The sequence below is a fragment of the Micromys minutus genome (assembly GCF_963924665.1).
Source record: "Micromys minutus genome assembly, chromosome: 31".
NCBI lineage: Eukaryota > Metazoa > Chordata > Mammalia > Rodentia > Muridae > Micromys > Micromys minutus.
The window spans coordinates 26763622-26790365 of record NC_137966.1 but is presented as its reverse complement, the minus strand read 5'-3'; the positions used below and the strand labels follow the sequence as shown (position 1 = coordinate 26790365).

The 26744-nt window shown below is 43.4% G+C and overlaps 1 protein-coding gene across 4 annotated transcripts; it reads left to right on the top strand.

The window, feature by feature from the left end:
- Nucleotides 1-13030: 13030 nt before the first annotated feature.
- Nucleotides 13031-26744, top strand: CEP20 (centrosomal protein 20). 4 transcript variants are annotated; one of them, XM_080942216.1, is made up of 5 exons: nt 13031-13059; nt 16094-16291; nt 19238-19322; nt 24437-24542; nt 25837-26744. In XM_080942216.1, exons 1-5 carry the CDS (start codon nt 13032-13034, stop codon nt 25846-25848), a joined length of 429 nt encoding a protein of 142 aa, XP_080798342.1. In that variant the 5' UTR covers nt 13031; the 3' UTR covers nt 25849-26744. The 4 variants fall into 4 exon arrangements, with proteins under 4 accessions (XP_080798342.1, XP_080798339.1, XP_080798340.1 ...); XM_080942213.1 differs by having other exon boundaries at nt 24437-24575; XM_080942214.1 differs by having other exon boundaries at nt 24414-24542.

Sequence of the window (26744 nt, the reverse complement as noted above, 5' to 3'; positions counted from 1 at the left end):
TTTCAATCCTTTTAAAAGGGGTGCCATCTCTCCAGCAAGATATAAGTGGGCATTTACATGCACTTGCTGCCTTGAATAAATAAATGCTGCACTGGATGGGAAGCGGCTGATGTCCCTACTGTGCTGTCATGGCACTGGCAGTGTCTTCTCAGGGAGGGAGATGTGTATTTAAAACTGAATGTTAGAGGAACCTGTTCCTTTGCTCTGCTCAGTGACACCATAGAGGCAAGCTATGGAAATGTAAAGACAAATGTCTGTGGGCACAGGCAGAGATCAAGCCCTAAACACACCCAACTCCTGGGCATCCAGTGATGACCAGTATGAGATGTTTTTAACAGAAAGACTGTTCTAGAAAGAAAGAGGAAAGAAGGAAGAATATAAGAAAGGAAGGAGGAGGGAGGGAGAGAGGAAAGAGGGAAGGGGAGACAGTTGGTCTAACCAAAGCTTTGTTTGTTTTGCTTTAGTAGAAAATAAAAGAGAGAGTGATACACACATGGTGGTGAGACGCACATGGTGGAGAAGCCTCTAATCCAGGGTTTTGAAGGTGGAGGCAGAAGGATCAGGAGGAAAAAAATGAAATGAAGATAAACCACACAATCATGTGCAGATTTGACATGATCATCCTGTCTACTTTTAAGAAAAACCTGCCCAGATATGGCCAGGATCTGTCCAGCCTCTCTGTGGAGGTCAGAAGACAGTTTTCAGAAGAAAATTCCATCTTTCCACCATGTGGGTCCAGGGATCAAACTCCAGTTGTCCGGTTCAGTGGCCACCTCACCTGTCCTAGTCATATATTTTGAAATACCTCCAGAAACTCACTTGTTTTTTTTTTATTAATGTTTAGTTCATCATTAGAACCCACATTAGTACACGCCATTTTTGTCTGGGGAATGGCTAGTTCTTATGAATGTGCTTGAGCCTCAAATATAATTTGACATCTGTTCAAGAGAAGCAATAAACAGACAATACTGAACACATACAGAAAGAGGAAAGGAAGAAGGCAGAGAGGCCCAGTGACATGTTGGAGGCATTCAAATGGCAACACATGATAAGAGTCTTAGGTGCAGCTGGGCATGGTGGTACAGCCCTTGAATCCCAGCAATCGGAAGACAGAGGCAATAGAATTTCTAAGTTTAAGGCCAGCCTGAACTACAGTGTGTGTTCCAGGACAGCCAGTGCTATACAGAAAAACACTGTTAGAAAAAAAAGAAAAGGGAGGGAGGGAGAGAGGGAGGGAAGAAGGGGGGGGAGAGACACACAGAGAGATCAAATCAGCATGATTTGTTTTTTGTATCTAACGTGTCCAGTGGCAGACTTGGCTTTAGTCACAAGCCAGGGGCTCAATAGTCTCCAGTATTCAATTCTCTGTTCGCCTTTATTAGGTGAATTCTTGACAGGTTTTTGGTTTTGTTTCTGCGGTTTTGTTGTTGATGGTGGTGTTTTGAGCTGCACAGTATAGGTGCTAGGCACTGAATGATTATCTTTTACAAGAGAAACAAGTGTTCTTAATCACAGGTGGCCCTTTTTCCCAGCTGTGATGTATGCCTGTATGTATGCATTCATGAATGTATGTATGTATATATGATGTACATATATATGTGCACATGTATGTATGTATGTTCCCAATTAAGGAAGCCAGGACCTTAAAGGAATCAAGCTACATTTCCAATTCCTCAGCAAAACAACAAAGCAAAATTCAGTTGATAAAGTTTCCACACGAATCTGGTCATGAACAAGCCTATGGAGGAATTTCTTGATTGATAATTGATGTGGGGACCCAGCTTCTTGTGCATCCCTAGGGAGGTGGTTTGTCCTGTGTGCTATAAAAAAGCAGGCTGACAACCAACTTGAAACCCACGCCATGAAAGAGAGTCCACTCCCAACACTATTAATGATATTCTGCTATATCTGCAGACAGGAGCCTAGCGTAACTGTCCTCTGAGAGGCTTCAACCAGCAGCCAATGGAAACCGATGCAGAGACCCACAGCCAACCATTATGTGGAGCCTGGGGAATCTTATGGAAGGAGAGGAAGGACTGAAGGGAACAAAGGGGTCAAGGGTACCAAAAGAAACTCTATAGAATCAACTAACCTGGGCCCATAGGGGCTCACAGAAAATAAGATTTTTTTTTTAAGATTTATTTATTTTATGTATGTGAGTACACTGAAGCTTTCAGACACACCAGAAGAAGGCACCAGGCTGAGATTATTTTTAATAAGGGCTGGAGAGATGGCTCAGTGGTTAAGAGCACCAACTGCTCTTCCAGAGGTCCTGAGTTCAATTCCCAGCAACCACACGGTGGCTCACAACCATTTGTAATAGAATCTGATGCCCTCTTCTGGTTTGTCTGATGACAGCTACAGTGTACTCACATAAATAAAATAAATTTTTTCTTAAAAAAAGAATTTTTAATAAGAGTAAAAAGAAAGAAAGCAGGCTGAGTAAGCTGCACTCCTCCATGGCCACTGAATCAGTTCTTGCCTCCAGAATCCTGCCCTGAGTTCCTGCCCGCCATTAAACTGCCTCATGCTTTTGCAGCAAGAAGGTCTCTCGCATTTCATTGGGTAACCCGTGTCCGGAGACTTGAGTGAGGGTCCCCGAAAGGGTCCTACAATATGACATTCCAGGCTTGTGTGTATCTCTACTATCCCATTTTTAGAGAGTGCTAAGGATCAAACCAAGGGCCTCTGGTATGCTAGAGCAGATTTTTCCCCACTGAGCTACATCCCCAGCACAAGAAAGGAAAATTCTTACTGGGTCACAGATCAGGAGAGTTTGAAGAAACTTTAAGAAGAAGGGTAAATTAACTTACCCAGCATGGAAAAGTCCTTATTCTGTTCATTCCAATCGCTATACTCTTAGAAGTTAATGATAGGTTATGTGAAATGAACCAATTCAAACCAGATTAGTTAATTAAAGGCAAGTTTACTGGCTTCAAGGAAGGAGACCAGGAAAGTTTCTATGGGGAGGTGTGAAGGTGGGAGTGGGGCACACAGAGAGAGAAAAGAGAGAGAAGGGGGAGGAGGAGAGAGAGAACAAAATGTCTGGATTATATAGGGCTCCTCCCTATATAATTATGGGGAAAGTTTAAGTCTGGGAGCAGGGTACACCAGGGAGGGACTGAGGGATACTGAGAGAACCTGGAGGCCAGGTCTGCTTTGGTGTATAAAAGATGCATCTCAGCCCCTTGTCCTAACAGTTAATACATGCATGTGGAAAGGAGCCCGTGGGGAATTACCTTTCCCGTGAGCTTTATGAGGAGAACTTATCATAGGCAGCTTTGATTGAGGCCTCATGTTAACATGTACAGTATCAAAGGAGGTCCTGAAGAGAGACAGATCCCCCAGTTTCCAGAGTATCAGGAGAGACATCATACCATGACCACACTGGCTGGAGCTTTGAAGAGAGAATACCTTCCCTTCAATTCTAGAGGATAAAAGGAGTTTCTGAGTCTTAACGTTTTTGAGGGAAGCAAGGACAAACTTTGTAGCATGTGATCTAGCCTGGCTTAAGTGCTAGGAGTCACAAGGCAGGAAGCCATTAGATAAAACTGAAGTTATAATTCAAGGCCGTTCTTGTTCTAAAAATCAGGGAGGTTGGGCATGCTCACAGTGGCCAGTGGGAGGGTGTGAACTGAACATTTTTGTAAGAGCTATAAGACCACAGCATACTTTATCAACTCCATCCAGAAAAAGAGGTTCCAGGGGTAGCCTGGCCTGATTTCTGGGAGAGTCTGTGATCTAACACGTGACTTAGATATGTGTAGTCTAGCTGGCATTCTAAGGCTGTTTTGTGTCCTTGAGTGGGTTCCTGTAAGAATGAAATGGAACGATCCACATGACACGTTTCCTAAGAGTGAGCTGTCTTTGGAACTAATAGTCACTCCTTTTCCAACATTGCAAATAAAGACGGGTTATTTTCTTCATTAATAAAACCAGGGGACTGTAAAGCCCTCAAGATTCTGGCTGATGCCCTTGAATCAGCCAGCACTTCACCTACAGTCACCTCCCCAGCCTCCGCACTATGTCAGCCTTACACACCTCACCTACAGTCACCTCCCCAGCCTCCGCACTATGTCAGCCTTACACACCTCACCTACAGTCACCTCCCCAGCCTCCACACTATGTCAGCCTTACACACCTCACCTACAGTCACCTCCCCAGCCTCCACACTATGTCAGCCTTACACACCTCACCTACAGTCACCTCCCCAGCCTCCGCACTATGTCAGCCTTACACACCTCACCTACAGTCACCTCCCCAGCCTCCGCACTATGTCAGCCTTACACACCTCACCTACAGTCACCTCCCCAGCCTCCGCACTATGTCAGCCTTACACAAGTTGCCTTCGCTTGTCTTCAAAAAAAAATAAAAAAAAAAATGTTATTTTCAAAAGCTGCTGCCCATATTTGTAAATTTCCACCTACAGGGGGATTTTTCCAGTTCTCCTCAGACTCTCACAGCAGCACCTCTCTGGGAAGGAAACAACTCAGTCTTGGGGAGAGGATGTTAAACTCCTCTGAGCCCAGCCCACAGCTTTGTTGGTCTGTTTTCCTCTAACAGCTTGCCTTTCAGCAAGAATTACCACAAAAATGTCTTAATCTTTAAATCACTTGGTAAACAAGGTTTTAAATGAATTTCTTGCTCGCCCTCAAAGTGGCTGGCTGGTGAAAAAGGCACATGGTATCATTTTACCAGGAGGACCCATTTTGTTTGCTCTAAAGGACTAACATAACTATCCATATTTTAAAACAAATAAAATAAAATACCTCCAAGAGGGACCAGGCATTGAGAGGTATAACCTTGGCATTAGGAGTGGGTCGGTGTGATATATATCTACTTGGAAACTTCCTTTTAATTTGTGCCTTTCTCCATTCTCTATCCTACTCACTCCCAAGATAGAGGAGGAGCCCATTGTGACCCCAGGAGGTTTTAGAAGAAATGACTGAGTGGCCATGAGCTAAAACTAGACACTGTTCAGACAAATGGCTGTACCAGGAAGGAAAAGGAAAGGAGGGAAATGGAGGGAGTGTGAGTGGAAGAGGTAGACATGGGAGAAAATTTGGGAGAGGAAGGAGGAGGAAAGAGAGAGAGGAAGGGAGGGAGAGGAGGAGGGAGGGAGAGGAGGAGGGAGGGAGAGGAGGAGGGAGGGAGAGGAGGAGAGAGGGAGAGCAGGAAGGAGGGAGAGGAAGGAGGAGGAAAGAGAGAGAGGAAGGGAGGGAGAGGTGGAGGGAGGGAGGGAGAGGAAGGAGGAGGAAAGAGAGGGAGGGAGGGAGAGGAAGGAGGAGGAAAGAGAGGGAGGGAGGGAGAGGAGGAGGGAGGGGGAGGAGAGAGGGAGAGAGGGAAAGAGGGAAGGAGACAGAAAGAGATAGATGAAGAGAGAAAAGAAGAAAAAGAGTCAAGGATTAAAAGAGAGAAGAGGGGAAGGAAGTGAAGCGGGAGGTAGAGCAGAAAGGGAAAGATGTAGGAAAAGAAAAAGACTAGCTCAGGTGTGGTCAGTGGCCTTGGAGTCAAGCACTGACTTAGTCAACCACCCTCAGTGCCTCACATCTCTAAGCACTCTTCTCTTCATGGCTGTCCACCACTGGCTGCATTAAGGACCAGGAAGGAATGCACACCAGAGGGGCCCCAATCCATATCTTGTTGTTCTTTTTATTATTTCTGTCTTGTTTTTTAAAAAGAATAATAATTGCTGAGATAACTGTATGCCTTTTTCCTAGAAAAAACATAGAACAAGAATGTTCCTACATTTAAGGAACATGTAAGATGTTAAGTAAACATCTTAAAGTGCCAGACAAAGCACCTGCCTTGTCTGAGTTCTGTTGGAGTCTTTCAACTCTTGGTTTGGCTTTTTTTCCAAGAAATAGCTGGAAAGACATTCAGTCATTAAGAGCAGTGACTGTTCTTCCAGAGGTTCTGAGTTCAATTCTCGGTAATCACACGGTGGCTCACAACCATCTGTAATAGCATCTGATGCCCGAATCTACTGTGTCTGAAGAGCTACAGTGTACTCACATACATAATGGACTCCTGAAAGCGACCTCAGTCCTCCACAGGCACACGAGTGTACTCGACCCCACAAAGTTCCTACCCATGGGAAGTATCTGAAGACCTGGATAGGTCTTATGTAAATGCTAATCCAGTTTATATAAGATATTTTAGTGTCCTTGGCTGTTGCTGCCTGTAAGGATCCTCCCTCGTGGATGAAGACAGACACTGTACAAATGCAATTGTCTAAGCTTAGTCTAACCTAAAGAACAAAACCTGACAATAGGATATCATGTAACTTGTTTGTTTGAGGAAGAGTTTCAGGAAACTAGAGTCAGGGGACTATAGAGGAAGAATGAGGAAGTTGGCAAGCTTAATGGAAGCTACAATACCATTTGGTTCTCATATGAGTCTCCTCAGGACTATGTAGAATAGAGTATGCCTTGAATATGTCCATCATAGATCTGGATCATTCTCTGGCTCCCATGAATCATTGATCAAGGAATGATTTAACACACTCCTGTTTCCAGAAACCAGTGTGCACATAGCTGAGAGGACTCTTGAGAGGACACAGAGTAAGAGACACTCCTGGCAATCAGAAGAAGCACTGATGTGAAAATTACTAAACTCCTGGTCCAGTGTTTCTTCCCTGCCTTTGGTTATTGAGTTCCCAGATGAAAGACACACTCACAGCCTCTGTATTTACAATAAGCCCTAAACAGCACAATAGCTGGGCAGCTGCCTATCCTCCATGCTGTTAGAATCTACTTTCCTATTGATAACCCCAATTTTTACTTATTATTTACTATGTTACATCTGGGCTTCTCTTAGCTCCAGTTGAGCAGCCCTAAGGGCCACACTATCTTGACTCTTAACCCTTAACCTATGGCAGCTTCCCCTTTCTCCTCTCTTGCACCTTCTTCTTCCTTGTGGTCCTCCTTTCCTCCCAAGCTCTTGAAGCCTACCATTCTCTATGTCACTTCTGCCCAGCTTTTGGCTGTTGGCATCTCTATTACCAATCAGAAATAATTTGGGGCAGGTCACATGGACTATGTGCAGATCCCAGTCTTAGGGGCCTGCACTTAACATTACAATAGCTAGGAAGAGACAAAACCTCAAGACACTGTTTCCTGGCACCACCTGCTAGCTCTCTATCAAGGCGGTGCAGATGATTAGTTTAGAATGTCAGTCTTGGCTCAGAAGGTAAAGGCAGTTGGTACACAATCCCAGAGATCTGAGTGTGATTCCCAGAAGACCTATGTAAAGATGGAAGGAGGCACCTGCCTCCATATAGTTGTCCTCGGATTTCCATTATTCACCATGGCATACCCGGTGGTTCTCAGACTGTGGGCTGCAACCCCTTTGAGGATCACCATATCATATCCTGCAGTTCAGATGTTTATATTATGATTCATAACAGTAGCAAAATTACAGTTATAAAGTAGCAACTAAGTAATTTTATGGTTGGTTCACCGTGTGAGGAACTGTATTAAAGAGGCACAGCATTAGAAAGGTTGAGAACCACTCACATCATGAGCACACATATAAATATTAATTTTTAAAAATATAAGTCAACTGAACACTAGGGAATGGAGGCAGAGGCAGAAGTTCAAGGTCATCTTGGCTACTGTGAGACCCTGAGATATAAGAAACCTCATCCATACAGCCCAAGGAAATCAAAATGTGTCAGTGGACCAAGTAACTATGCGGACAACTGACCTTTAGTCACTCAGTCTTCCCCTGGAACAAGTTCTTATGTTTTCCTGTGTATATTTCCAGAAGCCAAAGCATATTCAGGCAAATAAATACTTTACTTTCTCTTGTGTTAAGCCTGTGACACCTTTCACAACTCATGTGTTTGCGTTTTGATGGTGGTAAGTGTCCAGAGACCCTTCTCTGAAGAAGTGAGAACACAGTGTGGCCTTGGTGGGGACAGACTGACATGGTTTCTCCCCTGGGACAGGACTCCAGAGTGAGCCTCCATGAGTGTTGGTGGCTGCTGTGTCCTCCCTGTTAATGACTCCATGATAATTAGAAACAGCACAAGACCAAGAGTCAGGAGTGTGGCTATATCTCAGAAAAATGGTCAATAATTCAGGATCGCCTTCAGGATGTGGAAAAGAGCTCTAAATACATGAGTTTGAAAATATATAATTTCTCAACTATGCACAAAATAAAGATACAGTATGAATTATATAAAGGGTTTCACAAATCTAAAGGAACACTATCAAAAAGATACAAAGACAGGCAGATACAAATGCTGAAAGATTCCTGAGTTCAGGATCAGCCTAGGACAGAACAAAGTTAGGCTCAGGCATGGTAAAAATGGTAAATTCAGGGCAGGGTCCCACCCTAGTTTATCGTGGTGCTTAACAAAGGCAGACAGAGCTCTGAATTCTTTTGCAGTGTTAAGGGAATGACCCAGCCTGCAAGTCTGTCAACAATAGACCTGGGAGAGATGGTGAGGAGAAAGGAACAGGAGACTAGAAGAAATGGGACAGGAATCAAGTCCGATTTTTATTGTGAAGTTACAGGTTATAATACTGGAGGGAAAATGGGGCAATAGGAAGTCTGACGTAGATATTGCCATGACTGGCCATAGGTAGGAAGTACCTAACGGAAACAGTTTTACATATAGTAAATGAAAACTTATGCAAGAAGAGAAAATAAAGTGAGAACTTATGTAGGTGAGAACTTGCATAAGTGAGAACAGGCATAAGTGAGACTTTATATAAGTGAGAACCTGCATAGTGAGTGTTGGGATTCTGTAAACCCCACCCCTCAGTTACCTAGCAACAGCCAGGTATACCCCACCCCTCAATTACCCAGCAGTAGCCAGGTATGCTCCCCAGTGACCTGACACTATAAAAGGAGCTGCTTGACCCCTCCTCTCTCTCTTGCTCTTGTGCTCTTGCTCTCCCACCCCTATCCCTCTTCCCTTCCCTTACCCCCTTTCCCTCCACATGCTCATGGCCGGCCTCTACTCCTCTACTCTCTCTCTCTCTGCCTCTACCACCCTCTTAACCCTCCCATGACCTAAATAAACTCTATTCTGTACTATACCGTTGTGTGTCTGGTCCCTCAGGGGGAAGGGATTCCCAACATGGGCCCCTCAGAGGCATCTCCCTTGCCCTCAGGCCTCGGCTGCACCTCCATGGGCCATATGCCCCCCACTCTCTTCACCCTTCCCCTAACATTGGTGCCGGGACTCGGATCTTCATCTTTTCACAACATTGGTGCCCTGTGACTTTTCCTTTCAGTGACTTTTCCTTTCATTGGTGCCCCATCATCTTTTCCTTACAGTGAGAACCTGCATAAGTGAGAACCTGCATAAGTGAGAACCTGCATAAGTGAGAACTTGCATAAGTGAGAACCTGCATAAGTGAGAACTTGCATAAGTGAGAACCTGCATAAGTGAGAATTTGCATAAGTGAGAACCTGCATAAGTGAGAACTTGCATAAGTGAGAACAGGCATAAGTGAGAACAGGCATAAGTGAGAACTTGCATAAGTGAGAACAGGCATAATTGAGAACTGCATAAGTGAGAACTTGCATAAGTGAGAACAGGCATAAGTGAGAACTTATCCAAAAAGAGAAACTAAAGCAGGCTTTGTTAGTAGCTTCAGAAATGGCAGATGAAGTTAAAATGTCAGAGCAATAGTCCTGTGGTGAGGGCTCCCCACAAGGAAAAAAAGTAAACTTGCTGTCTTCTAAGAATCAAAGGGCTGGTCACAAGATGCTAGCCGATATAAGATAATCAAAAGGGAATGTCGGATAAATGACTGGATTGATTGTAAAATAAAAGACTGGATGTGTGTCTGCAGGAGATGACTAGAGAATTTTTTAGATTAGAGAGAACTGCTTGTAGAACACACATGCACACAAACACACATACATATAAGCAACTAGGACACGGACAGAGAAATCTTAGGTTAGCAAGCAAGGAGAATATAGACAGAGAGATGTCCAGAAAGAAAGCAGAACATAGAGAAGCAGACTGGAAAGGCTGCATCAGGCAAAACACAGGTCTTCCTTAGATTCATGGTTTGTTTGCCTTTGAGTTGTTCTTTTTGCTGCTCCCAGACACACCTTCTCAGAACCCATCTCCAAGCTGTGGCTGGTCCTTGGCAAAGAAGATGCTTCTGATATGGTTTAGCATAATTCACTAACCCAGTTCCTTCGATGAAATTGATATATCTGGTATTTCTGTTTTGCTTTTTGAGACAGGCTCTCCCTATTAGTCCAGGACGGCCTAAGACTCATGACCCTCCCATCTCCACTTCTTGAGCACTAAGAGCAAAAGTATGTTTCATGACACTAGCATTCAGTATTTTTAAAAAGACTCAAGTTGGCTGAGGTAAATGTCACCCTTTTAAGTCTCAGCTCATTGATTTTGATAAGCATATTTGGTGGTTTAACTATGTTAAATTAAAATGGAGCAGATTTATCACTTCCCCAGAAAGCTAATCATGAACAGCTGGTGGTTGCTGATGACTTCTGTGGTGAACCTTTTCTTAAATATACAGAATGCAGTTGTTTTAACCTAGCTTCTTTCAGTGAGCACGTGTGTTTGAACATCAGACATGTCTCACAATCTCAGCTCCTTTTCATCATCAATACCCTATGGGACCCACCATGGTTCAACTCTGCTCAGCAGTTGTAAGACATTAGGCTATTTCCAAGCTGGGACAAGTGTTACTAAATATGCCATCATTGGTTGTACACAGGCTTTTACATGGACATGTTTTCACTGGTATTGGATAAACTCCTAGGACTGGGATTATAGCATCAGAAATCCATGACCGATAAGCATTAGCAGAGCTGTGTTCTAAAGTAACCCTATCATGGCACTCGTACAGTATCCTGGACAACACTTAGGATTGCCAGTCTTCGTTGACGTTTATTCTTAGGGGGCACATGGAAGTCAAAAGAACAATATTTGAGAATCCACCATATGAGTAGAATCCAGGGTCCAAGCTCAGGTTGTCAGGCTTGGTAGCGAGAGCAGCATTACACATGAGCCATCTCACCGGTCCTACCGGTTGCTTGCATTTGAATCTTTCTGATTCTGTGCAATATTCTTGCAGATACGTCCTTTTCTATTAGCGGTTAACAAGATACACTGAAAATGAGAACAAGTAAATTAAAGGGTGAGAAAATGGTGGTGCCAGCATGTTCACTTACCAGTAAGCATCAGCGCTATCTGCCTTCCACATCCTCACCAACAGTGTTTAAGGGGAATGAATGTAAATCTAGTTCGTCACAAGAACATGGGTGATTCAAAGCAGGTCCCTCTCTGTCATTTTTTTTTTTTTATTCTTTGATATATTTTAGCATTTCCAAGATTCACTGTAGCTGGAGCAGGCGTAACTTTATTTTGTTGCCATGGCTGCGGTCTTCTGTAAATCACCATGGCACTCTGCTTCCTGGTGGTGCTAATCATGCCATGGCCACAGCAAACACCACGATTGCTGGGATCAAGCAATCATCTCGTCACTATAGAGTAACTAGTCCTGTAGACGTGTTACACATCCAGGAAAGCCACACTTTTAGGGAAACTCTGAGATGACTGCTGTGCATCTAGTTTTGGTGAGCATGGTGATAAGAGTCATTCTGCTCTGCCTGCAGTTCCTCCTCAGTATATTCAGTAGTGCTGTTCTCACCGGCAGAACTTGGTTAATTCTGATTTCCTAGGCTACTGGCCAGGTGTTCATGCACCACGGTTTCACAAAATAGGAAAGCCTAACGGAGTAAGACCGTTCTAAGGTTACAGAACAGGTTTCTAGGGCTACTCGGGTCTTCAAACTTACGCAGAAAGAACTTTACTCCCTGAACCATTCCTCTACATGGATTTCAAACTTTAAAACTGTTACCTGCTTTAAGAATATCTCAGGAGCCAGGTATGGTGCTGTTCCGGCAGCACTTGGGAGGCTAAAGAAAGGAGAGCTAATTCAAAGCTACCCTATGCACTGCAGAAAAAAGAAAAACTTTAAAAGCAAACAAAGCTAACCACAGGAAGAACATACATCTACGTTCCTGAGGCAAACTTAAAAACAAAAACAAGTTGTGCCAGATTGGGGGTACATACCATCTTGAGACTGAGGCAGGAAGACTGTTGTTAGTTCAATGCCAGCCTGAGCTACAGAGTGAATGCCCAGACAGCATGGACTACACGAGGAAGCCAAAACAAAACAACCAAAACAATTATTTTTTAAAAGTCTATATTTTCTACTTCCTACAGTTCAGTTCCTGGAAAATATGCTCACTGGCACTCATAGATTTCTACTACCTTCTACTACTGGGCTGTCCCGAATTGTAAGGGTCCAGTGTCTTAGCTTCCCTGGAGAGCCAACTGCCATTATAGTGCCTCACATCGTTTTAAACGTATTATTCCCATGTTCTCTCTTCTTCTTGAAATGCTACATCTTAATCTTTTAACCGCTATTTCCACAAATAACCCGAGGATTCCAAATTATTCCATGTTAACCCTAGTGTAGAGAGCAGGCTTTGAAGAGACGCCGGCCTGGGTTTAGGTTATCATCTCCTCCACCATCTGCCGGTGATTTTCCTTTAGGAAACTCAAGTTCCTCCTCTGTAAAACGGGCATCATTGGCCTGAGGCGTGTAAGGGCTTTCTAGTGTTCATCTTAGAGTGGGTACCGTGTAAGATGATTATTAAGGTGGTGATTTTCAGACAAACAGCCTCCATCCACAGCATTCTGGAACTTGAGAGAAGTTCCAGAAAATTCTGACGCTGGATTGAGTCTGGGACTCGGTCAGGGCACGCGGTAACACCCACAAAGCCTACCAAGCTGAGGCGAAGTGAGCAGCGAACACCCGTCCTGCGGCTCCTCCTGCATCGAGGGCCCGCCTCGTACGCTCGCTGATTGGTGGAGTCTCTTAGGCCGGCTCGCCAATCACCAGAGCGCAGACAGTCACGGTCCGGGCAGAGCCTGGTGAGAGCAGTACTCCTATTGGTTGGAGCCTGCGCCGCAAAGCGGCCCGTAGGCACTGGAGAGGCGTGGCTCCAGCGGCCGTTGAGAAATGGCGACTGTTACTGAACTGAAAGCTGGTGAGTGCATTGAGGGGATGCTCGCCTGTGGGAAGCGTCGGTCCTTCCGTATATGATAGGGATGGGACGGAAGGAGAGCGCGCGGGACACCGGCTCTTCTTTTTCCGGGGTCATTTTGGGGGTGGCAGGGGCCGCCGGGAGCGGCCTTTGCACATGCGAATGTTAGGGCTGGACTTGGAGCTGGAGGAAGGGATTGGTATCTGTTGACCCCTCGAACCCTCCTAAGCTGACAGCGCCCAAAGGCCTGCGTTCAGAGCTGACCATGACAACACCACAGCCACGATTTGGTAACAGACACACAATGGGTGTATGCAGATTCCATCCCCAGGACTACAAAAACAAAGAGTAGACATCAATAACGCCTGTGTTCTGTTAACTCTGAATAGCAATTAGAATTAATGTTCAAATCGTAATTGGAGTTAAGGTTTAGTGTGTGATTCTATCAGACACTAAACAATTCATCCAACAAGTACTTGATTCTGTGTAACAACAGTGTGCCCATTCATGTCCATGTTATTTCATGCATGAAGTGCTGAAAGGTGAAATAATTCATCCACGATAATTTAAGTAGAAATAGTGCACCGGGTCATAATCATGCCATTCTGCTTCCTGTCAAATAAAAAAAAGTTCTGGGTTTCAAAGAATTCAGAGACTAAGCCACCGGTAATGGAAATCTGGAGACTAAGATTTAGTAACTATTGACTGCATATTTATTGGGGACACTATGCTGGTGAACATTTCAAAGGCAAACATACCTCAGTCCTCCAGGAGGGACTTCAGTGAGTCAGTGAACTCTTCTGGGGGTGAGAATATACGTAGCACACGTATATTGTATAAACTTTTCATAGGATTTCAAGATCAATTCTATGGAATTAAGACCAATTTCTGAAGATGTTTTTATAATAACAACATTGTAAGCATAAGAGTACAAGTAGTAAGATGATAAAGAGCCCAGGGGTTATCCCTATAAATTTAGGGAGACCTCCTTATATATGGGTTTTTGTTTGTTTGTTTTTGCATTCTCTAGTTCTTGATATGGTTTATATCCAAGAGAAAAGTAATAAAAACTTGTTTCCTAATCAATGATCTTATATTTTATGGGCATTTACTCGTTTAAAACACTCTTCCATTCCACCTAGACCTTTCTCTGAGAACACAACTGGGGCATGGGTTAGAAATCTGCCACCAAGAATGAAGGACATGCCACATTTCCCGATACCAGCTTCCTTACTTTTCATTTTCGGCTAAGTTTGAAGCTGTACTGCATGTACTTCAGAGTAATTGGGACAGGATGCTTGCCAGCAGAAAAGAATCTCTGCCTTAATTTCCAAAGATGGACTAGAGAACAGGGGTTGTGTTATTATTCTAAGTATGATAAGACTTTCCTTTTATGGTTGACAACTGTAATTAGTATACCTGCAGAATGGTTGAAGGAATGCTTTAGGAATAAAGGAGAAGAAAAATGAAAAGTCTAAGACTGTGTATCCTTAACCACATGGCCAGAGATTATTGTTACTTACCAAAGATTAGAAACATTGCTATATGTAACTAAATTTATCTGAGCTGCTTTATGGATTTTAATTATTTTGACATATCAATGCTTTTGCCATTGGCAGAGCAAAGTGCACTATTAAACTATATCTTTTCATCAATAATATAAGGTATTATATTATAAATATGTTATATTCAGTGACCTTTTACTATATTCTAGGCATTGTGTTGATTTTCTAAAATTGCTGTTGAGCCACAAAAGACTATTTGAAAAAGGAAGGTTCCATATTACTGTTAAGAATTAATGACAGCTCAGCCCAAACCTGTCATCTATATTGTCTGTATACTTAAAGCCTGTTATCTCAACTTCTGATGTTTGTCACACTGTACCTTTTCAAGACATAAGGTCACATTTGATAGTTACCAGTGGTATAGTCCCTTATTAGAATCTCATTACATTTCTTTTTTTTTTTTAAGATGTATTTTTGTCTTTGTGTCTTTGTCTCTCTCTCTCTCAGCCCTTGTGTACACACACGTGTGTGTGTGTTTGTGTGTGTATGAGTGTGTGCACATATGCATACATGCACTGTGTACAAGAGTGCAGTTGCCTGAGGAGGCCAGAAGGGGGCCTGGAGTTCCCCTGGAGTTATAGATGGTTGTGAGCTGCCCATGTAGGTGCCAGGAAGCAAACTTAGGTCCTCTGCAAGAACAATATGCATTTCTTACTAAAATCATGTCTTCAGCCCTTTGTGTTACATTTCTAACCAGGATGGGCATTTCAAAATCCTGCTGCTAGATGTAGCTTGCCTGTCATGCATGAGGCCCTGGGTTCAATCCCCAGCAACACAAGCATTGGAGGTGGTAGTGAACACCTATAATCCCATCACAACCTACTTATGAGATAAAGGCAGGAGGATCAGAAGTCCAGGGTCATGTTCACCCTACATAAGAAGTTTAAAGTTAGCTTGGGATACAGCCTAGGTATGAGGCCCAGGCTGTTCTGACTTCCCAGCCTCAAAAGTACTAGGTTTGTAGGAATGTGCTACCATTTAGTCTGGTAGCACTTAGGAGGCAGGTGGATCTCTGTGAGTTTAAGGCCAGCTTAGTATATATAGTAAGTTCCAGAACAGCCACAGTTATATAGAGAGACTGTCTCAAAAAAAAAAAAAAAAAAAAAAAAAAAAAAGCTGAGGATCTCAAAAGTAGTTCTGCATTAATAGTAATAATGGCACATTCCCTCTTGTGGAAGGCAGGTGGTTTTCTGTAATAATCCTGGAATTAAAGTGCTGTCTGAATCCATGTGGGAGATTAGGGTGTGAACTAACTGTAATTGTGTTCATCCTTTTCCCTAACTAAAGATACAGCATTGATAAGCTTGAATTTGCACAAATATATTGAGAGGATCATTACTGATGTCACTGTTCAGTCTCTTTGAATCAAGAGCTGCATTTGCATCGTTCTCCTTTTAAACATTACTCTAGCACATATATGAAATATCAACACACTATAACTGAAGCATTTATATTTTATATTTATTTAACAGTTTTAAAGGACACCTTGGAGAAAAGGGGAGTGTTAGGACATTTAAAAGCAAGGATCCGTGCTGAAGTTTTCAATGCCCTGGATGATGATCGTGAACCCCGACCATCGTTGTCTCATGAGAACCTTCTAATTAATGAATTAATTAGGGAGTATTTGGAATTCAACAAATACAAATATACAGCCTCTGTCCTCATAGCAGGTGAGTAGTTATTCATCACTGGAGAAAAGATCTTTTTCTAATTCTTAGAAAGCATTTAGCTTGAATATGTAGTTTCATTACTGTGTCATGCAGGTGACTGAACACTTAGTATCCCATGGGCTCTTGTCATAGCATGAGCAAACTTTATGCTGTCAGGGAAGGTAAGAGCCAGGGCCTTCTACTGCAGGTTCCTTGTGGTGGTGGGAGCGACGAGTGAAAGACCACCCCCCCCCCAGTTACTTTTGATACGCCTTGACTAGCTCAATGGCTGGGCACCTCCAAACCTCCTCATGGCTAGCAGCCCCCCACCCCCACCCCGGTATTCCTGAGTTGACATCTTTTGGAATCTATATTTCATCTTTGCTGTCCTGTTACCTTCTGGGAGGCCACCCCACCCCAGTAGGGCCTGCATCCCTTTCCACCTACATTGCTGGATGGTTTCTCTCTTCTGCTTAAATCTGATCCATCTCCCTCCTAGTCATGGTTATTCTCTGCCACCACTCGGCCCCTCTCAGTCTCTTGTCCATCTCCCTGCCCAGCCAATGGCAATTCTTTTTTCTTTTTCTTTTTTTTAAGATTTATTTATTTATTATATATAAGTACACTGGAGCTGTCTTCAGACACACCAGAAGAGGGCATCAGATCTCATTACAGATGGTTGTGAGCCACCATGTGGTTGCTGGGATTTGAACTCTGGAAGAGCAGTCAGTGCTCTTAACCACTGAGCCATCTCTCCAGCCCTGGCAACTTTTTTATTATCAGTCAAAGCTAGCTGAGGGCAGGGACCCTTCAGTCTGGAAGTGTGGCTTTTTGGGAACTTAAATGACAAAGTTCTCCACATGATGTTAAATATGCATTCTCATAAACGATAATGATTGTGCCATGCTGAAGGGTCTCTAAAGATAATATCACTGTTTCCCTCAGTTTTTTATAGCTGGTTATACACCATTAACACTCCATAGGAAAGCAAGAGAAAAAGGAAAAAAAAAAACAACTGAAAGTGCTGTCAGTTAGGTGTCTTAGAATTGAATATTCCTAGAATGAAATAATGACAGTACTGTTTCATATTAAATGTCCTGGTGTTTTAGATTGGGATGGTTGCTCATGCCTGTAGTCCCAGAAACTCAAGGTAGGCGGACACTGCTTTAAAATAAAAATAGCTCAGTGGTAGAGCATTTGCCAGAGCTTAATTTTCATCATTGGTGAGAGGTGCAGGGAGGGACACGTGGGGTGGGTGGGGTAATGATGGGACATGACAGAGTCAGGCCTGCCCTTTTCAGAATGCCTTATGTGTATGAGGCCTAAAGGAGTTGCCTGTTGTGCTGCCTCACTTTACCTAATGAAATGTGCTGGAGGGTTGGGTGTTGGTGGCCACACCTTTAATCCCAGCACTTGGGAGGCAGAGGCAGATGGATCTCTTAGTTCAAGGCCAGCCTGGTCTACATAGTGAGCTGCAGGACAGCCTGAGCTACACAGAGAACCATGTCCTGAAAAACCAAACCAAATAGGCACTGGAAGTTTGGACGTGGTGGTTTTCTACCTGTGGATAGGGAGATGCTGTGGCTGTGCCACTTTATCTGCTCTAAGAGGCATTTTGGTTGTTAATTCTTTCTGATAGCCATGTATCAGATCCCCAGAAACATACACAGGAAAGTTTTTTGTCAATCTCATTGTATTTCACCATATTGACTGGGAAGTGAACGCTTCCCTTTTGGTAATAACCTACCACTGCTTTCAGCTGACTCTAGCATTTCACCTTCTCACCGGGGAGTAGTGGCTCTCAAGTGTAGCTGCAGCACTTGGGAAGCAAGGTCAGGAGAATCACTACAAGTTAAAGACCTGTCTCGGACACATTGAATTTGAAGTCAGCCTGGGCTACTAGAGACTTGTCGCACGCCCCACGTCCCGCCGGCAGGAATGGCGTGCAACAAGGATTCTTCTATGAACAACCTTTATTGTACAACACTCTGAGCAGGGGATCCCCACGTGGAAGAAAAATGCACTGCTTATATATGCCCAGGAGACTCGTGTCGCTACCTGATTGGTGCACCCTCCAGTAACTCATTAGCGTGCCCCGAGAGCGGGCTGTGACGTATGTGCACATGCGCACTAAGTCTCTTGGCTGGGCAACAGCTCTGTTTGCTGAGTCCTTGGCGGGAAGCCGGCGCCATGTTTGGGTGCGGCGCAAACGGCTCTCTACAGAGACTCAGTCTAGAAACATAATATTTATTTTTAATTTTAGATTACCATCCATGAATGGAATATATACATTTTTAATTAATTAATTTATTTATTGAGACAAGGCTTCTTTGTGTAGCCGTGGCTGTTCTGGAACTTTCTCTGTAGACCAGGTAGCCTTGCACTCAAAGAGATCCGAATGCCTCTGCCTAAAGTCGTGAGCCACCATGGCACAGCTAAAGGAATTTTCTTTTTTAATGTGTGAGTATTCTGTCTGCATTTATACACTTGCACTCCAGAAGAAGGCTTCAGATTCCTCTATGGATGGTTGTGAGCCACCATGTGGTTGCTGGGAATGGAACTAGGGACCTCTGGACGAGCAGCGAGTTCTCTTAACTTCTGAGTCACCTCATTAGCCCTAAACGGATATATTTTTAAAATGAGTTATTTAGTATTACCATGTGTTTATAATCTATAGATGCCTAAGAAAGCATATTGAAGTCTAACATTGTAGTTTTAGATGCAGAAACCATATTAGAGATACAAAAACTAAGATTGTGTTAAGCTGTAATTAAGTTCCACATTTAACTGTTTGGGTATGCGTTGACATCGTAGATTCATGTTATATGTTAGAGCTGTCTTGAATGTGCTATCAACATTCTTCCAAAATCTGAGAAATGTGTCTACCTGGGAGGTATGGTTATTAACAAAATTGAATTTGCCTTTTAGATTAATAGACTCAGTGTTTTCCTGAATTTTTTCCTCCAGAATCTGGTCAACCTGTAGTTCCATTGGACAGACAGTTTCTCATCCGTGAACTAAATGCCTTTGAAGAATCAAAGGATAACTCAATGTAAGAAGTCTTTAAAAAGAGGTTTGCACATTGTAATCAGATCCTAATGGCACAGTGCTGGCTGTGATTTATTTTAGCCCAACAAGAACTTGTTTAGGTTTATTGTATGTTACACCCTGTATGAGATCCAAGAAGTGTAGTGCCAATACCTGAGGTCTCTGCTGCAGCTGAGCTCGTGGTGGCTTCAGGGGACTGAATACTTAGCCAACCACCTGTTTCCCTTCCTCCCTCCCTCCTCCTTTGGGGGCTTTCCCCCAATCTGTTTTTTTCAATAGTGGTAATTGAACCAGGGCCTTGAGTATGTGCCTGAGCAGTGTCCCTGGCTCAGCCCTCTACTTCTTCCTTTTTAAACTTTTTTCTTTTTTCTTTTTTTTTAATAGTCCCAGCTGTCGTTGAACTCTAGCTCTGTTCTAGTCTGGCCTCGAACACACAGATGTCCATGTGCCTGTGTCTCCCAAGTGCTGGGATTAAAGGCATATACCACCACCAACTGGCTTTTTTAGCTTAATTTTTTTTGTTTGTTTATGTGTATAGATGCTTTGTCTGCCTGCATGTCTGTGTACCACATATGTGCCCGATCCCTCAGAGGCCTTGGAGCTGGAGTTGCAGGTGATTGTGAGCCAACTGTGTGTGCTGGTCATTGAAGCTCGTCCTCCAGAAGAGCCAGTGTTCTTAACTGCGCTGAGGCATCTCTCCAGCTCCTCCCCCTTACTTCTTTCTAAGAATGACTCTTGGCCTCTTGATCTTCGTTTCTTCTTTCTAAAGCTTTGTTCTTTGAGTTGTTTCTTCTTCATATTTAACTCTTCCTCCTCCTTGCTTTCTTCACTTCAGTATAGGAGCAAACTCAGATCTCATCTCTAAACAGGAAAAGGGCGCTCCAGTCAGCTTTGCTCCAGTCAGCTTTGCTCCAGTCAGCTTCCTCTCACCTCACCACTGCTTTATAGACACCTGTTGTCTGCCCTCTGCGTTCATATTACCATCCTTCTCTCCTCTGCATCTTAAATGGCTCCTTCTCCTCCTTTACACCAATCATTTCTTAGTTCCTTCCCTGTGTTTATTGCCTCTTACATTTCCCCATAGTCCCTGACTGGCCAATCAATTAGCTTGTACCTAGTGCCAGAGTGCACAGCTCTGCACCTCAACTTGCTGAAAACCTTGAAAACTTGCATTTTCCTTCTAAAAGTTTGTTGAAATTTTTCATTTGTTTTTATGGTATAATTATGTTTTAATATAAACTTTTTTATATATGCCATCTAACTAAATCACCCTCAGTGCTGTCCTGTCCCTAGCATCAAGGATGTGTCTTGAGGTTTTGCAGCATGTTGTAATACTTCTTTTCTCCACTTGGCTTCCTGTCCCATGCCTCTTGTGTTTCTTCACTGTTGTAAGAGTTCCCAAGTCTGTCTTAGTCTTGCTTTCTTCATTGACACCTTAAATTTAAGTAGCACCTCCACAGGTTCTGTCTTCTGTTTTCATTTCTTTTCCTGCACCATCCCCATCCTCTTGAGTCTCTAGGAGGTCTGTATGGGGCAGATGTGCTCAGACACTTTGTTCAAAGACAGGTTTTCCCTGCCAGTCCTTCACCAGCACTTCTGATTCTGCCTCTGGTTATCTCACCAGCCTCAGTGCCCTGTGCCATGCAGTTCACACTGTTTAGGAGCCACCTGGCTAGTTTTTTTCCAGTCACTCCCTTTCAAACTCATTTTTTTCCTGCCCTCTGTCTTTCTAAGGCAGCTATTGTATTGTTTAAAAACATTCGATAAATTTCCATGGTGTACGTTAGCAAGTCACCCTCCAGTGGCTGCACCCACCTCTTAGTGGCACACAGTTAACTAACTGCAGCTTCATGGTTCTTTGCCTTTGCACCTAATGTCCCCTCTCCTGGAACCCTGGGATCACTTTCTTCAACTTCTGGGGGCTCACCTCTTATCTTCTTGGCCCTGTTTAGATGTTCCCACAGGAGTTGGGAGGGAGAAAGCCATCCACAGGTTCTTGGCAACGAGCAGTTTGTGCTCACTGCATTGAATTTCAGCTACCGAGAAAACTGATCACCTGCAAAAGTCCAGGTGACCTGGAGAAGAAAAGAAAGCATTTATTTGTCCCATGGTTTGCTTTCTTCTCTTTATATTTACCTTTGTGCTGATGTGACAGGACTGTGGCAGATTTTAACAGCAATCGAAACAGACTATGAAAGACCATAATGGCTATTATGCTATATTTTACATAAATAAAATGGTTCGAATAAGCGCTGAGTGCAGCATTTGACTGCTGTTGTGGCGCTGCGTATTTCTCTGTTTCTTATGGAACTTTGTCGTTGGTTTGTAGTGTTTATCCAGATGTGGTCCAGCTTTGTGCTGGTCCGCTGAGCTCTTTGTGAAGGAAAGCTTTGAAGACTAGGTGTGAGAGCACAGCAAGCTGACTGTGTATTAACGCAGCGTTTGATTTATGTATTAACACGGCATGAACCCTTAGAGAGGGAACAATGGCCTGAGTGAGGAGAAATTACTTTTGAGGGGTCATAGTGAAAGGATCGGTGTTTTGCTGCTAAACATGTAGGAGATACAGAAGAGTGTAATGTCCTTGGCTGCCCACCAGCACCTCTCATTCTCAAGGTGGCCCGGTGAACATTTTCCCCTTGCACTATTCACATACAAGCACATAAAGCACAGCCGTGTGTGTTTTCTTCCACATGTGAGGGAATTGTATTGTATATATGCATCTCTTTTTTCAAATACTTTAGTTCCTCTTATGGGGGGGGTCACTGTATTTTTGTCTCAGAGTGTCTTATGTACACAAAACTCATCTGACACTTGCCACAATGTGGGGCAGTGCTGTAGACACTGAAGATGTGGCATCACAGTTTTCTCATCTGACTTGGGATATCTACATTTATTTGGTGAAATATCTGTAACGGGGTGTTATTCCCCTTTTACAGAGCTAGTGGTCATGGATATAACTATCACTACATTTGAGTGTTAACTAAAACATAGGTAATGGTTTAAACATTTGGACACCTTTTGAAATGTGTGAGGATTCTAAGAGTAGCTATCTTAGTGTTCTATTGCTGTGGACAGACACCATGACCACAACAACTCTTACAAAGGAAAACATGTAATTGGGACTTGATTACAGTTTCAGAGGTTTCCCTCTCTCTGGTGGGAAGCATGGCAGCTCACAGGCAAGCATAGTGCTGGGGAAGTAGCTGAGATCTACCTCTAGAACTACAGGCAGGAGGAAGAGAGAAGACGCTGACTTGGACTTTTGGAACCCCAAAGCTCACCCCCAGTGATACACACTTCTTCCAACAAGGCCACACCTCTTAAATCCCTCCCAAGTAGCACTACTTCGATCCAGATATATGGATCCATTTTTACTCAGACTACTGAAGTAGCTAAGCAGGCACAGGGTCATTCAAGTAGAAGACAAGTAGAAGACGTTAGTTTGCATTTGACAGGTGTTGGAGGAAGTAGCTGTTCGATTTTTTTTTCCTAGCCCTTTGGTAGCCTCTGAGACATATGCTTCAGATAACAAGTTAAAAAAGGAAACTGGTGGCCAGCTTTATTTCCAGAAAGTGAGGGAGTTTCTTGTAGCCCTTCAGGAATGTGTGTGTTGGGGGAGGGGAGGCTGGAGATCAAACTTGGGGCTTTGCACATGCTAGGTGAGTGCCCGTCCACTGAGCAACACCCCTAGCTATATTTTGAAAAAAAGAATTTTTTTAAATCATAGCCTTTTAAAACTTAAGTTTTTGGAAATAAACCTTACTGTCTATTAAACTGTACTTTAAATGTGCTAATGTATCCTCTAAAGCAGTTTAAGATATCTGGCATGTAGATTTTTCTAAATCTGAAGCAAATTCTATCCTAGATCAGAAGTAAAACTTTTATCAATGTCAAACAAGCTGACTGGAAGGGGCAGAGACATGGAATCTGCTGTGAGAGTTCTCACTGAGAGCCTGCAGGGGCTGCTGTAATACATGTGCTCCTGTCCTACGCATCACTCCAGGACTCAGCATGTTGGGTGTTGGAACCGGGTTCACCTGAGTGTAGCTCCAGGTATCTTTTGAGGTTTCAAGGTTCTGGAGGTTCAACTGAAGCCAAGGGATCTACTTCCGACTTCCTCAGCTCCTCATATGTATGCATGTGTGTGGGACTGCTTGAATGTCTGCAGGCTGAGCCTCCCCTTGCTGCCTTGTTCCATCTGTAGAGATGGGTGCGGCTCAGTCAGGCATTAGTTAGACTCTGCTCTTGATGGGGGTGTCATACTTGGAGCCATTGTATCAGCTGGGCAGGAGATGGATGTCTCAGAAACGAACGCATTTACTTGTGTTTTCAGGGGTGAGGTTGGAGGCATAGGGAGAACACTTCTGTGCTGTCAGTGCAGCAGCCTTCAGTGTCAAGGGACCAACTCACAGGACTTTGGGCAGCGTATTCTAGGAAAGGGCGTGTAAGAGTTGGATATGAGTGTAAATGTTCACTTCTGAAAAACTCTGCACATTACTGAGTTCTGGTTTTCTCAGTCATACATTTCTGTAACACAGTGATGGATGGGTAAGAGGAAACTATTAAGCAGACTTGAAGATATTAGTCACTACCCTGTTAGTTCACATGCCATTTACTGTGTGACATTGTCAACAGCATACCAAACATGTGACCTGGGGATTGTTTACATCTTTAGGGAAGAGACATTGTGAACTTTAGGAAACAGATCGTCAAGGCCCACAAAAGCAGGATTCGAAGGCAAACCACTTGGTTTAACAGTGGGTGCTAAAACAGTTTTAGGTTTTAGGAAGATTTTGTTCTGGTCTTGGAGTTGACAGTCTGATTTCCAGTGGGTTAATTGGGATTTCATTTTAGTTTTCATGATCTTAATGGTGATAGTGTGTTCTCTGAGGGTTTAAAAAAGCTTACTCAAGTTAATTAGGACTTTTAAATTGAGGGAACATTTACCACTTGGGTAATCTTTTTTTATCTGATCTATTGAGTTATTAAATGGCTGTTTCTGTGTCAGAGTTGTCCTTTAAAGTGAATGTCTTAAGTTTTTCCTACTTACGGGAAGTAAATTGATTTTGGTTTTGCCTTCTTCCTGAAACAGTCCTCTGTTATATGGAATTTTAGCCCACTTCTTGCGTGGTCCTCCAGATGGAGTCCAGAATGTGCTTCTGACAGAACCGACACTGCATCCTGCAGACAAGCATCTGCTGGAAGTCCAACAGGACAGACGGTAGGAGCTTCCACTGCTGCTGCTTTAGCTTCTGTGAGTTTCTCTCTGGAGCTTGTCTAGTTCAGCACTATCCTGTACTACTTAACCTCCAGAAAGCCAGTGCTTTGGGGAAAGAAAATCTTGACTGGGCAAAGTGCTTGGATACAATTTCAAAGCAAGTTCTTGAAAGAAACATAATTTCCACATCAGTACAGTCTTTGGAATAGCCTGGCTCAGCACACTGTATAGCTTTCTTTGAAATCAAGATGTTGCTCCCCCCAACCCCCCTCCTAGAATCTTTCCTAGTCTGAAAAATACCAGATTACTACTGTGCAGAGAAGCCATTTCTGTGTTTCTGTTACATTTCAGGACACTTTCCGTGGTAGATGACAGTTAACTACAGAGAACAGATTTTCCCCAAATGCTTTTGAGATAGGCTCTCACTCTCATTCAGGTTGGCCTCAAGTCTCCATCAGCCTTCTTTCCTCAGCCCCCTGAGTCCCAGGATTAGATGTATGAACAGCCATGCCCTGCTCAGGATGCTCACCTTTGCTTTCAGAGCAAAGCATGGTGGCTCAGACTTCTATCATCTTTACTCCCTGAGCCATCTTGCAGGCTTTAAAAGCACTTTCCACCATTTCCTGGATAGTGTTACAGTTGTGATAGAAAGATACAAACTACCCTGTGTGTGTGTGTGTGTCTGTGTGTGTGTGTGTGTGTGTGTGTGTTTCACAGGAGGGCTCAGCTCACAGCAATCATAGTGGTTTGTTGGTCCTACAGTGCTGGTTACTCACTTGTCCTTTCTCCTGAGTTAATTCCTTATATCTGAAATAGGGGCTCACGGGACTCCACGGTGCACTTCACTTATTAAAAAAAAAGAAAGAAAATCAAGCTGAATATGTGCTGAAAGCCTGTGACATCAGCACTCAAGCTGAAGCAGAGGGCCAGCCTGGGCTAAATAGTGAGGCCTTGTTGTTCCTCTACCCTCCAAATGAAGAAACACTTAGATTATTACAGTTAGTCTCTAATGCTCAATATTTATGATTTCCTCAGTGTTGTTTAAGAAATGAGGAAAATTCGCAAAGTAGAGCCAACAAGATAGTTCAGCAGGTTTGCTGCCAGGCCTAATCCCTGGCACACACATAGTAGGGAAGAACTGATTCCCTCAAGTTGTCCTCTGACTTCTACATACATGTCAATCCATGTTATAAAAACCTCACAATATAATATAATGCCCTATGATACATACAGGTATGCTTGCTTGTCTGCCTGTGTTGGCTTGGAGTGGACATTAACACTTGTATATTTTCTCTAGGTGACCACCTAAGGGAGGATGGTGCAGGGCCAAGGACCACGACTGAAGAGCTTTGTGCTGCACAAGCAGTCGGTAGATGATGCGTACACCAGGCTCTTCCCCTCAGCTGTGTATGGAGTAACTTCCCAGTGTCATCAGTTAGACCACCACTGTTTGTAAATGTCTGAGTGTCTACATTCAGCCACTCAAGGTTTACTGCATCTGTTGGGTGCTGATCTGTTTTCTAGCTTGTGGATACCACTGGGGGAAATTTACTGTTTTCAGGATGTGTTTTTAAAGTTCTCATTTGTGAAATCTGAAAGGGCTTTTAGTACTTTGTATAGTTTTTGTTTTCAAGGCCAGCTATAAGGGCTATTGATGTGCCGCTGGTAAAGCACTTGCCTCCCATGTGCAGGGTCCTGGGTTCAGTCCTGGCACTGAAGAAAGAGAACACAAGAACAGGTCTTTGTCTCTATGCTCTGCTCATTAAACTTTTTTCAGCTAGAATTATCTGGACCTGTAAGGAAAGTCATTCATGTTTTGAAAAAAATATTTAAAGGGGCATTAAAACCAGAACTTAATTTCTATAAAGTTTGATTTAAAAAAAAAATCTGAATCACTGTCTGCCCTGGCTAGTTTTATGTCAGCTTGATTCATTTGGGAAGAGGGACTCTGAACTGAGAAAATCCCTCCATCAGATTGGATTATGTGCAACCCTGTAGTACATTTTTCTTAATTAATGATCAGTGTGGGAGGGTCCAGCCCATTGTGGGTGGTGTCATCCCTGGGCAGGTGATCCTGGGCTCAGTAAGAAAGACTGAGCAAGCCATGGGGAGCAAGTCAGCAAACAGCACTCCTCCGTGGCCTCTTTTGTTTCTGTCCTGATTTCACTCAGTGATGAACTGTGATGTTGAACTGTAAGCTGAAAT